Here is a 12,777-nt window from a genome sequence, read left to right on the forward strand (position 1 = left end):
AATAAATTTCCCTCTAAGTACTGCTTTCATAGTGTCCCAGAGATTTTGATATGATGTTTCTTTGTTCTCATTTACCTCTAAGAATTTTTTAATTTCCTTCCTAATATCTTCTGTTATCCATTCATCATATAATAGCATATTGTTTAATCTCCAGATGTTGGAATAGTTTCTGTGTTTTACTCTTTCATTTATTTCTAACTTCAATCCATTATGATCTGATAGAATACATGGTAGTGTCTCTATCTTCTTGTATTTGCTAACATTAGCTTTGTGGCATAATATATGGTCTGTTTTAGAGAAGGATTCATGTGCTGCTGAGAAGAAAGTGTATTTGCTCTTGGTTGGATGGTATATTCTATAAATGTCTGTTAAGTCTAAATTATTGATTGTGTTATTGAGATCTATGGTTTCTTTGTTCAATTTTTTTTCTGGAAGATCTGTCCAGTAGTGAGAGAGGCGTGTTAAAATCACCTAGTATTATTGTGTTATGGTCTATTTGGTTTCTGAAATTGAGAAGGATTTGTTTGACATACATGGATGAGCCACTGTTTGGGGCATAGATGTTTATGATTGTTATATCTTGCTGATTTATGCTTCCCTTAAGCAGTATGAAATGACCTTCTTTATCCCTTCTGACTAACTTTGGCTTGAAGTCCACATTATCGGAAATGAGGATGGATACTCCAGTTTTTTTTGCTGAGTCCATGTGCATGGTATGTTTTTCCCCATCCTTTCACCTTTAGTCTATGGGTATCTTTTTCTATGAGGTGAGTCTCTTGTAGGCAACATATTGTTGGATCTTTCTTTTTAATCCAATCTGCCAGTCTATGTCTTTTGATTGATGAATTCAGGCCATTAACATTCAGGGTTATTATAGAGATATGATTTGGTTTCCCGGTCATTTGGTTCATTTTTTAAATATTTTTTATTTATTTGTTTGACACAACTTGTTTCCTCCTTTATTTGACAATTCCTTTAGGATAATTCCTCCCTTTGCTGATTTGCTTCTTTGTTTTTCATCTCTTCCTCATGGAATATTTTGCTGAGAATGTTCTGTAATGCTGGCTTTCTTTTTGTAAATTCTTTTAGCTTTTGTTTTTCATGCAAGGATTTGATTTCATCGTCAAATTTGAAGGTAAGTTTTGCTGGGTATAAGATTCTTGGTTGGCATCCATTTTCTTTCAGGGCTTGAAAAATGTTGTTCCAGGCCCTTCTAGCTTTTAGGGTCTGGATTGAAAAATCTGCTGATATCCGTATTGGTTTCCCCCTGAATGTAATTTGGTTCTTTTCTCTCACAGCCTTTAAAATTCTATCTTTATTTTGTATGTTAGGCATTTTTATTATAATGTGCCTTGGTGTGGGTCTGTTGTAATTTTGTGTATTTGGAGTCCTATAAGCCTCTTGAACTTGATTTTCCATTTCATTCTTCTGATTTGGGAAATTTTCTGATATTATTTCATTGAATAAATTGTGCATTATCCCATAGTTCTAGAGCTACTAAAAAACTTGCATTCACAAAATAGTTGATAAAAATATTCCTCTGGATGGTACAAGAAAGGAAACGGGACCACTGATAGGACATGGTGTGTGATTAATCAGACTTGGCTTCTTTCTCTTCTGCTTCATCAGAGGCGGGACTCTCCTCGTTTTTAGTTTCTCCATTTTCGGCAGGTAAATCTTCTTTTGTTTCTTGGTTAGTCACTTCAGCCTGTTTTACCTTTGCTCCCCTTTTCCCTTTTGTTTGAACTTTTTTGTCAGAAGATTTATCCTTGGCTGCCGCCTTCCTGGGCTTGGCGTCTGGCTTGGTGGTAGCAGGCTTAGCCGACAGGCGTGCCGACCTGCGCTTGGGCTCCTCCCGCGCCGCGCCTTCGGCCGAGCTGACCTTCCTCTTGGGCATCCTGGCGGGCCGCGGCGCGCGGGAGCCTTCCGAAGCTGCGCTGCCTGGCCGCCGCGAGGCTCCCGCCGCCCAGGCTGCTGCGACCCGCGGTGGGGGCGGTGGGAGAACCAGATGCAGTGTTTATTATTTGTATTCTTGACTATTTCTTTCTTAATGGGGTAAGATGGACTCCTAATTGGATTTTTTTTTTTTTTTTTTAGTTTCAGTTGGACACAATATCTTTATTTTATTTGTTTATTTTTATGTGGTCCTGAGGATTAAATCCAGTGCATCATATGTGGTGGGCAAGCACTTTGCCACTGAGCTAAAACCCCAGCTCTCAACTGACTTTTGATTTGCATGTCCCTGATGGTTAAAGACAGTGAATATTACTTCATATAAGAATAGACCAAATATACATTTTTCTTTAAACTCCGTTCGTGTGCCATTGCTTAAATCGGTTGTCTTTTTTGTTGAATTCCTTCAGTTGTTTATATGTTTAATAAGAATCATCTGTCTGGGAAGGATTTTCTCATATGATATTCACTTTCTCCTCACTCAGTTAGTTGTTTCTTTTGCTCTGCTGAAGATTTTATTTTGTTTCACTCCAAACAGAAATTTGATAAATGTCTCTTAAGTTCTTATTAATTGGGTTAATTTTACTTATGATTTAAGGTGTATTGAGTTCTTCATATATTCTTATTATTAATGCCATCTCAGAAGAGTGTTTGAGGCAGATTTTCTGTATACAGTCTCTCTTCACACTATCATTTCCTTTGCTGCTTGCACCTTGGGGGGTGGGAAGCTGTCTTTTCCTGTACCTGTTTTTGGCACTTGTGTCCAAGAATCTGATGACTTTAGTGTGTGGGTTTGTGTCTGTATCTTCAGTCAACTCTGGTTTCTGTTTGTTTCAATGCCAGCTTCATGCCTTTTCTTTGCTATTGTTCTGTGTTATGCTTTGAAATTCGGTGTTGTGATGCCTTCTGCATTGCTCTTGTGTCTCTGGTTTCTTTTCTATTTGTTATGTTTTTTAATGATATGAGTTTCATATCCATTCCATGAGGAATATCATAGGAGTTTTGATTGGGATTGTATAAAATCCATGAACCACTGGCTGTATATGGATATTGTTTGTCTTTTCATGAATATAAGAGGTCTCTCTATCTCCTTGTATCTTCTTCAATTCTGTTTTCATCATTCTGCAATTTTCCTTGAATAGTTATTTCACCTCTTTGGCTTTGTTTATTTATATGCATTTTTAAATCTATTGTGAGTGAAGGTGTTACACTGATTTCATTCTCTTTGGGTTGTTTTTCAAAAAAATTATTTGTAAATGGACACAGTAAATTTATTTTATTTATATATTTTCATGTGGTGCTGAGGATCAAACCCAGTGTCTAATACCTTCAGGCAAGCCCTCAGTGGAATTGCTTTTATTGTATAGAAATATTATTTATATTTGTATGTTGACTTTGTTTTCAGCTACACTGCCAAATTTGTTTATCCCATCTTAAAGTCTTGATAGAGCCTTTAAAATCTTCTGAAAGTGGATCAGATAGTCTGTAACGAGGGAGAATTTGACTGCTTCCCTTGTCTCATATTTCAGGTACTGTTTTCTATAGGAGTGGTGAGCATGCACATCTTTTACTTGTTTCTGAGTTCCAAAGAAATGTTGTAGATGTTTTCACCATTCAGTGTGCCATTGGCTTTGGATTTGACATACATAGGCTTTGTAATACTATAACAAGTTCTTGTCCCTAGTTTCTTAAGACTTTTCTCATGAAGGAACTTAAATTTTGTCAAAGGCTTTTTCTACATCTATTGAGATGATCAAGAGGTTTTTGTCCTTGATTGCTGTGTGGTATACTACATCTATTTGTTCACATGTGTTGACCTATCCTTGAATTTGTGGAATTAAACCAATTTTATGATGATGTATGATTGTTTAAAAGTGACACTGAAATTTTCCAAGTATTTCATGGGCATATTTGCAAATATCTTCCTCAATCTTATTATTAAATATGTTTCTTTCCTTATTTTTAACCTTTGGCAGTTTTCCTGTAAGGGATATATTGCCTTCATTCAATGCCATTTGTTTTATCAGTTTTCTCCCTTTTTTATCCCATGTAACTTTTGAGGTGCATCAGTGTTAGTTCTCTTTTGATGGTTTGGAAAAATTTAGATATGAATATGTTTGGTCCTGGGCTGTTGTTAGTAGAAGACTTTTCACTACTCTTTCAGTATAATGGCATGCTTTTGGTCTCTTTAAATTTTTGTATTTCCTCCTGATTGAATTTTTTTAGATCATGTTGGTCTAGAAAATTATCAATTTCTTCTATATTTTCTGGTTTTTATGATGGAAGTCATCCCAGTAGGCTCTGGATTTCCTATTTGTTGGCATTTTAACTTTTCAAAGTAGTCTCTAATGGTTCTGGATTTCAGAATGGTGTCTGTTATAAAATGCACTTTTGAGTCTGTAACTTTATTCATTTGTATCTTCTCTCTCTTTTCCTTGGTTAGTTTGGTTTAAGATTTATTTGTCTTATTTAACTTTTCAAAGACCCAACTCTCTGTTTCATTTATCCTTGTTATTACTCATTATTTTTCTATTTCATAAATTTTGGCACTACTATTTTCATTTGTTTCTTTCTACTGGGTTTGGCATTGTATTATTTTTTCCCTAAGACCTTGAAATTCATGTATAGGTGATTTAGTTGAGATGCCTCTGAGTTTTTAAGGTATTTTGCCATATTTATAAAGTTCCTTGTTAGCACTGTTTTCATTGTATCCCATAGCAATTTATTCTAAGGGTCTTTTAATACTTCACCCTGATTTCTTTGATGTATCATTCTTCTTGCAAAATAGCTCTGTTGTATAGTTTGAGGTGTGGTATTGTGAAGCCTCCTGCTTCACTTTAAAATGGCAATTATCAAGAATACAAGCAACAATAAATGGTGATGAGGAGGTGGGGAAAAAGTACACTCATACATTGCTGGTGGGAATGCAACCATTATGGAAAGGAGTATGGAGATTCCTCAGAAACCTTGAAATGTAACCACCACTTGAGCCAGCTATCCCACTCCTTGGCATATAACCAAAGGACTTAAACTAGGTATACTATAGTGATGCAGCCACATCAATGTTTATAACAGCTCAACTCACAATAGCTGAATTATGGAACCAACATAAGTGCCCTTCAACAGATGAATGGATAAAGAAAATGTGAGATATATATGTATATTCACACACCCGCACACATACACACATGATGGAATATTACTCAGTTTTAAGGAAGAATGAAATTATGGCATTTGCTGGTAAATAGATGGAGCTGGAGAATATCATGCTAAGAAAAATAAGCCAAACCCCAAAAACCAAAGAATGAATATTTTCTTTAGTATGTGGATGAAAATTCATAGTAAGGGGAGGATGAGGGAAGAAAAGAATAGAGTTACATTATATTAGGTAAAGGAGAGTGAAGGGAAGGGAAGGGTTATGGGGGTAGGAAGGACAGTAGAGTGAAACAGATATTATTTACCTCATGTATCTATTTGATTGCATGACTGATGTGATCCTGAAATATGTAAAATCAAAAAAATAAGAAATTACACTCCATTAATGTATGAACTATCAAAATGTATAAATGCATTCTACTATCATATACAACTAATCAAAATACCAAAAAAAGAATAGTGTTATCCTTGGATTAAGCATAAATAGCTTTTACAATGTTCAAATATGTTCCTTCTATCTCTGAATTTTCTTCTGTTTTGAACCTTTATTTTTGCAAATTCTTCTGCAGCATCTATGGACATAATCATGTAATTTTTGTCTTTGTGTGTATTGATGTGGTGAATTACATTTATCTTTGTATGTTGGAGCAACCTTGCATCCCTGGGATGAAACCCAGGTGATCATGTTGTGCTATCCTTTTAATGTGTTTTGATATGAGACTCATCAGTATTTTATTAAGAATTTTTGAATTTATGTTCATCAAAATTACTGAAATGAAGTGTCCTTTCCTTATGTGTCTTTGACTGGTTTTGGAGTCAGGGAGATAGTAAGGTCAAGAATGTGTTTGGAAAGGTTCCCTTTTTTTTTTTTTTTTTTTCCTTAGAATAGTTTGAAGTGGATGGATGTTGGTTCTCCTTCAAAAGTCTAGTTCTACTTCAATGAAATTCTGTTGGGTAATGGGCTCTTCTTTTTTTTTTTTTAATTCATTTTTATTGTAAACAAATGGGATACATCTTGTTTCTCTGTTTGTACATGAAGTAGAGGCATACCATTTGGGTAATCATACATTTGCCTAGGGAAATAATTTTTGATTCATTCTGTTATTTTGTTTCTCCCCCACAACCCCTCCCACCACTCTTATCCCACTATAGAGTCCCTCCTTCCTCCATTCTTGCCTTGTTCCCACCCCCTATATGTGTCATCATCTGCTTATCAGTGAGATCATTCATCCTTTGGTTTTTTGAGATTGGCTTAACTCACTTCGCATGATATTCTCCAACTGCATCCATTTGCCTGCAAGTGCCATAATTTTATTATTCCTTATGGCTGAGTAATATTCCATAGTATATATATACCACTGTTTCTTTATCCATTCATCAATTGAGGGGCATCTAGGTTGGTTCCACAATCTGGATATTGTGAATTGAGCAGCTATGAACATTGTTGTGGCTATATCTGTAGTATGCTGATTTTAAGTCCTTTGGGTATAGGCCGAGGAGCGAGATAGCTGGGTCAAATGGTGGGTCCATTCCAAGTTTTCTAAGGAATCTCCACACTGCTTTCCAGAGTGGCTGCACTAATTTGCAGCCCCACCAGCAATGTATGAGTGTACCTTTTTCCCCACATCCTCTCCAACTCCTATTGTTGCTTGTATTCTTGATAATCACCATTCTAATTGGGGTGAGATGGAATCTTAGGGTAGTTTTGATTTGCATTTCTCTTATTACTAAAGATGGTGAACATTTTTTCATATGTTTCTTGATTGCCTGTAGATCTTCTTCTGTGAAGTATCCGTTCATATCCTTAGGCCATTTGTTGATTGGGTTATTTGTATTCTTCGTGTAGAGGTTTTTGAGTTCTTTATATATTCTGGAAATTAGTGCTCTATCTGAAGTAGGAGGGGCAAAGATTTTTTCCCACTCTGAAGGCCCTCTCTTCACATTGCTGATAGTTTCCTTTGCTGAGAGAAAGCTTTTTAGTTTGAATCTGTGTGAGTTATTGATTCTTGCTTTTATTTCTTGTGCTATGGGAGTCCTGTTAAGGAAGTCTGATCCTAAGCCAACAAGGTGAAGATTTGGACCTACTTTTCTTCTATAAGATGCAGGATGTCTGGTGTGATTTCAAGGTCCTTGATCCATAGTGAGTCGATTTTTGTGCAGGGTGAGAGATAGGGGTTTAGTTTCATTCTGTTGCATATGGATTTCCAGTTTTCCCAGCACCATTTGTTGAAGAGGCTATCTTTTCTCCATTGCATATTTTTGGCCCCTTTGTCTAGTATGAGAAAATTGTATTTATTTGGGTTTGTGTCCGTGTCCTCTATTCTGTACCATTGATCTGACTGCCTATTTTGGTGCCAATACCATGCTGTTTTTGTTACTATTGCTTTGCAGTATAGTTGAAGGTCTGGTATTGCGATACCCCCTGCTTCGCTCTTTCTACTGAGGATTGCTTTAGTTATTCTGGGTTTCTTATTCTTCCAGATGAACTTCATGATTGCTTGCTCTATTTCTGTGAGGTACATCATTTGTATCTTTATTGGAATTGCATTGAATCTGTATAGCACTTTAGGTAGTATGGCCATTTTGACAATATTAATTCTTCCTATCCAAGAACTTGGGAGATCTTTCCATCTTCTAAGGTTTTCTTTAATTTCTTTCTTTAGTGTTCTGTAGTTCTCATTGTAGAGGTCTTTCACCTCTTTTGTGAGATTGATTCCCAAGTATTTTATTTTTTTCGAGGCTATTGTGAATGTGGTAGTTTTCTAACTTCTCTTTCTGAAAATTCGTCACTTATGTATAAACATGCATTGGATTTATGGCATTAATCTTATATCCTGCTACTTTACTGAATTCACTTATGAGTTCTAAGAGTTTTCTGGTGGAATTTTCTGGTTCCTCTAAATATATAATCATGTCATCAGCAAATAGTGATAGTTTGAGTTCTTCTTTTCCTATTCCTGTCCCTTTAATTTCCTTGTTCTGTCTAATTGCTCTGGCTAGAGTTTCGAGGACAGTGTTGAATAGAAGTGGTGAAAGAGGGCATCCCTGCCTTGTTCCTATTTTAGGGGGAAGGCTTTCAGTTTCTCTCCATTTAGGATGATATTGGCCATGGGCTTACCATAGATGGCCTTTACAATGTTAAGGAATGTTCCCACTATCCCTGTTTTTTCCAGTGTTTTGAGCATGAAGGGATACTGTATTTTATCAAATGCTTTTCCTGCTCTATCAAAATAATCATGTGATTCTTGATTTTAAGTCTATTGATATGGTAAATGACATTTATTGATTTCCGGATGTTGAACCAACCTTGCATCCTTGGGATAAAACCCACTTGATCATGGTGCACTATCATTTTAATATAGTTTCGCATGCGATTTGCTAAGATTTTGTTGAGAATTTTTGCATCAATGTTCATTAAGTATATTGGTCTGAAATTTTCTTTCCTTGACGTGTCTCTTTCTGGTTTAGATCTCAGGGTGATATTGGCTTCATAGAATGAGTTTGGGAAGGTTCCCTCCTCTTCTATTTCATGGAATACTTTGAGGAGTATTGGAATGAGCTCTCCTTTAAAGTTTTGTAGAACTCAGTTGAGAACCCATCTGGTTCCAGACTTTTCTTTGTTGGTAGGCTTTTGATGACTTCTTCTATTTCATTACTTGAAATTGAACTATTTAAATTGTGTGTGTCCTCCTCATTCAGTTTAGGTAATTCATATGTCTCTAGAAACCTGTTGATGTCTTCAATATTTTCTATTTTGTTGGACTATAGATTTTCAAAATAGCGTCTAATTATGTTTTGTATTTTAATTGTGTCTGCGTTGATATTTCTTTGTTCATTCTAAATTTTAGTAATTTGGGTTTTCTCATTCTTCTCTTTGGTATTGTGGCTAAGGGTTTATCAATTTTGTTTATTTTTTCAAAGAACCAACTATTTATTTTGTCAATTTTTCCAATTGTTTCTTTTGTTTCAATTTCATTGATTTTTAGCTCTGATTTTAAATATTTCCTATCTTGTACTACTTTTGGTGTTGGTCTGCTCTTCTTTTTCTAGGGCTTGAGCCATAGTGTTAGCTCGTTTATTTGTTGACTTTTTCTTCTTTTTTTTGAAAGTGCTCCATGAAATAAATTTTCCTCTAAGAACTGTTTTCATAGTGTCCCAGAGATTTTTGATATGTTTCTTTGTTCTCATTTACCTCTAAGAATTTTTTAATTTCCTCCTGATATCTTCTGTTATCCATTCATCATACAAGATGTTGGAGTAGTTTCTGTTTTTTACTCTGTCATTTATTTCTAATTTCAATCTATTGTGATCTGATAGAATTCAAGGTATTATCTCTGTCTTCTTGTATTTGCTAACAGTAGCTTTGTGGCATAAAATATGGTCTCTTTTAGAGAAGGATCCATATGCTGCTGAGAAGAAAGGATGGTATATTCTATATATGTCCATTAAGTCTAAAATTATTGATTGTGTTAATGAGATCTATGGTTTCTTTGTTCAGCTTTTGTTTGGAAGAGCTGTCAGTGGTGAGAGAGGTGTTAAAATCACCTAGTATTATTGTGTTATGGTCTATTTGATTTCTGGCATTGAATAGGATTTGTTTGACATATATGGATGAACCACTGTTTGGAGCATAGATATTTATGATTGTTATGTCTTCCTGATTTATGCTTCCCCCTTAAGCAGTATGAAATGTCCTTTTTTATCCCTTCTGACTAACTTTGATTTGAAGTCCACATTATCTGATATGAGGGTGGATACTCTGGCTTTTTTGCTGTGTCCATGTGCATGGTGTGTTTTTCCCCATCCTTTCATCTTTAGTCTGTGGGTATCTCTTTCTATGAGATGAGTCTCTTGCAGGCAGCAAATTGTTGGATCTTTCTTTTTAATCCAATCTGCCAGTCGATGACTTTTGATTGATTAATTCAGGGTTATTATTGAGATATGATTATTATTGAGATATGATTGGTAATCCCGGTTATTTGACAATTCCTTTAGGATAAGTCCTCCCTTTGCTGATTTGTTTCTTTATTTTTCATCTCTTCCTAATGAAATATTTTGCTGAGAATGTTCTGTAATGCCATCTTTGTTTGTAAATTCTTTTCGCTTTTGTTTATCATTTAAGGATTTTATTTCATTGTCAAATCTGAAGGTAAGTTTTGCTGTGTATAACATTCTTGGTTGGCATCCATTTTCTTTCAGAGCTGGTGAAATGTTGTTCAGGCCCTTCCAGCTTTTAGGGTCTGGATTGAAAAATCTTCTGATATCTGTATTGGTTTCCCCCTGAATGTAATTTGATTCTTTTCTCTTGCAGCCTTTAAAATTCTATCTTTATTTTGTATGTTAGGTATTTTCATAATAATGTACCTTGGTGTGGGTCTGTTGTAATTTTATGTATTTGGAGTTCTATAAGCTTCTTGTAATTAATTTTCCATTTCATTCTTCAGATTTGGGAAATTTTCTGATATTATTTCATTGAATAGATTGTTCATTCCTTTGATTTGTTTCTCTAAGCCTTCCTTAATCCCGATTATTCTTAAATTTGGCTTTTTGATGATATCCTGTAGTTCTTGTAGATTCTGTTCATGATTTCTTACCGTCTTCTCTGTTTGGTCAACATTGCTTTCAAGATTAAATATTTTGTCTTTGATATCTGAGGTTGTCTTCCAGGTGTTCTATCCTATTGGTTATGCTTTTTATGAAGTTTTTAATTTGGTTTATTGTTTCCTTCATTTCAAGGATTTCTGTTTTTTTTTTTTTTTCAATATCTCTCTTTATTGAAATGATCTTTTGCTTCCTGTATTTGGTCTTTTAACTTTCGATTGGTACGATCATTCAATGCCTGCATTTGCCCTTTCATCTCATCCTTCAGTCCCTGCATTTGCTCTTTCATCTCGTTTGCTTCCCTGATCATTTTAATTATGTACATTCTGAACTCCCTTTCTGTTATTTCTTCTGCCATGCTGTCATTGGATTTTATTGATGTAGCATCTAGATTTGTTTGGGGCATTTTCTTTCCTTGTTTTCTCATATTGTTCAGGTATCAGTGGAGCACTGAGATAATGCAGATTTCCTCTATTGACTTACAATGTCCCTGAAGCTTTCTAATATATCCCCTCTTAGCCTTCAGTAGCCTGAAGTCTTGGAGGAAGTAGATAATGCGGTGCTCCACAAGGAAGCTGCCTCTCTAGGGGTGGTGTCATTCAGGTGGGATATATTCCCCAGTGGCTCTGAGTTGGTCCCAAGTCTCTCAGTACCTCCTCCTCTTGGCTCCTGGCTTTTGTCAAAGGTCCTCTAGCCTCCTGTAGGGGTCTCAGGAAGGGAGCTGCCCTTCCAATGATGATGTCCACGCCCTCAGGAGTAATTCACAATGCCTGCACCAGCCTATAAATAAGCCTCTGGCTTGCTCCGTGATGGTGACAAACCTCGGGGTGGTGGTCGGGTGGGGTTGTTCAGCGATGGTGTCTGTCTTTGACCTGGTGGTTGGGCAGGTTGGCTACCAACCACCCAGCTCCGCAAGGCAGGTGGGTTGGGTGCCCGCCTGCTACTTCTGCGATGCAAGTGGCCTGACTTGCCGCCAGCTCACTCCGTGACTGTGACCAACCAGTAATGGCACTGACCTAGGTGCAGGGGTCAGGGGGATTTGCTCAGTTATGAAGTCTATCCTTGGCCTGCTGGCTGGATGGGAAAGCTGCCCATCACCTACCTCCACAATGTAGGTGGCCTGGCTCACCCGATGGGCTCTTCTTTGTTGGTAGGCTTTTGATAGTATCTTTATTTTCATTGCTTGACATTGATGTGTGGAAATATTCTAGGTTCTTCAAGCTCAATTCGGGTAAGTAGTTTGTAGAAAATTGTCAGTGTCTTCATGATTTCTATTTTATTGAAGTATAAGTTTTCCAAATTGTTTGTGATTAACCTGTGTATTTTGTTGTATTCTGTGGTGATATTTCCTTTTTCTTCACACATTTTAGAAGTTTGAGTATTCCTTCTTTCTTCAGCTAGGCTAAAGTTTTATCAGCTAAATGTTTGTTTTAAATAACCCATTCTTTGTAACATCAATTGGTTTTAAAATTTCTGTTTCAATTTCATTGACTCTGTCTCTGATTTTAATGACTTCCAATCTTATTCTGCTTTTAGTGTTGATTTGTTCTTCTCTTTCCAGTGCCTTTAGATGTAATGTTAGGTTGTTTATTTGTTGGATTTCTAATCTTTTAATGAATCAGGTGAGTGCTATGAACTTTCCTCTTAGAACCACCTTCAGAGTGTCTCAGAGATTTGTATATGTTTTGCCCCTATTCTCATTTACATGTAAACATTTTAAAATTTCATCCCTGATTTTCTGCTATCCATTGATCATTCAGTAGTGCATTATTTAGTCTAGAGGTGTTAGAGTAGCTTCTATGTTTTGTTATGTTGCTGATTTCTTATTTTATTCCATTATAATCCGATGAAATGCAAGGTATCATCTGATATTTTTGTATGTACTAAGTATTGCATCATGGACTAAGTTTGGGTCAGTTTGAGAGAATGATCTGGGTGCTGCTAGGAAGAAAGTGCATTTCATGCTTGCTCATTACACTTACCATGTTTTTTTCTTTTTGTTTCTTTCCTAGAACATCTGTGAAGGAAAAGGAGAAGTACGTGAAAATTTTTAGCAATCCAGAATGA

At 36.0% G+C, this 12,777-nt stretch overlaps 1 protein-coding gene across 1 annotated transcript; it reads right to left on the reverse strand.

Annotated features, from left to right (window-relative positions):
- Positions 1–1,492: 1,492 nt before the first annotated feature.
- Positions 1,493–2,005, reverse strand: LOC306659608 (non-histone chromosomal protein HMG-14-like). Its single transcript, XM_079137271.1, has one exon. It carries the CDS (start codon positions 1,895–1,897, stop codon positions 1,592–1,594), a length of 306 nt encoding a protein of 101 aa, XP_078993397.1. The 5' UTR covers positions 1,898–2,005; the 3' UTR covers positions 1,493–1,591.
- Between the last annotated feature and the right edge of the window lie 10,772 nt (positions 2,006–12,777).

Source organism: Sciurus vulgaris, assembly GCF_902686455.1.
Source record: "Sciurus vulgaris genome assembly, chromosome: 4".
Classification (NCBI taxonomy): domain Eukaryota; kingdom Metazoa; phylum Chordata; class Mammalia; order Rodentia; family Sciuridae; genus Sciurus; species Sciurus vulgaris.

What these genes read in the sequence shown, in the direction of transcription:
- LOC306659608 (XM_079137271.1), bottom strand. Translation starts at nt 1,897, where the DNA reads ATGCCCAAGAGGAAGGTCAGCTCGGCCGAAGGCGCGGCGCGGGAGGAG.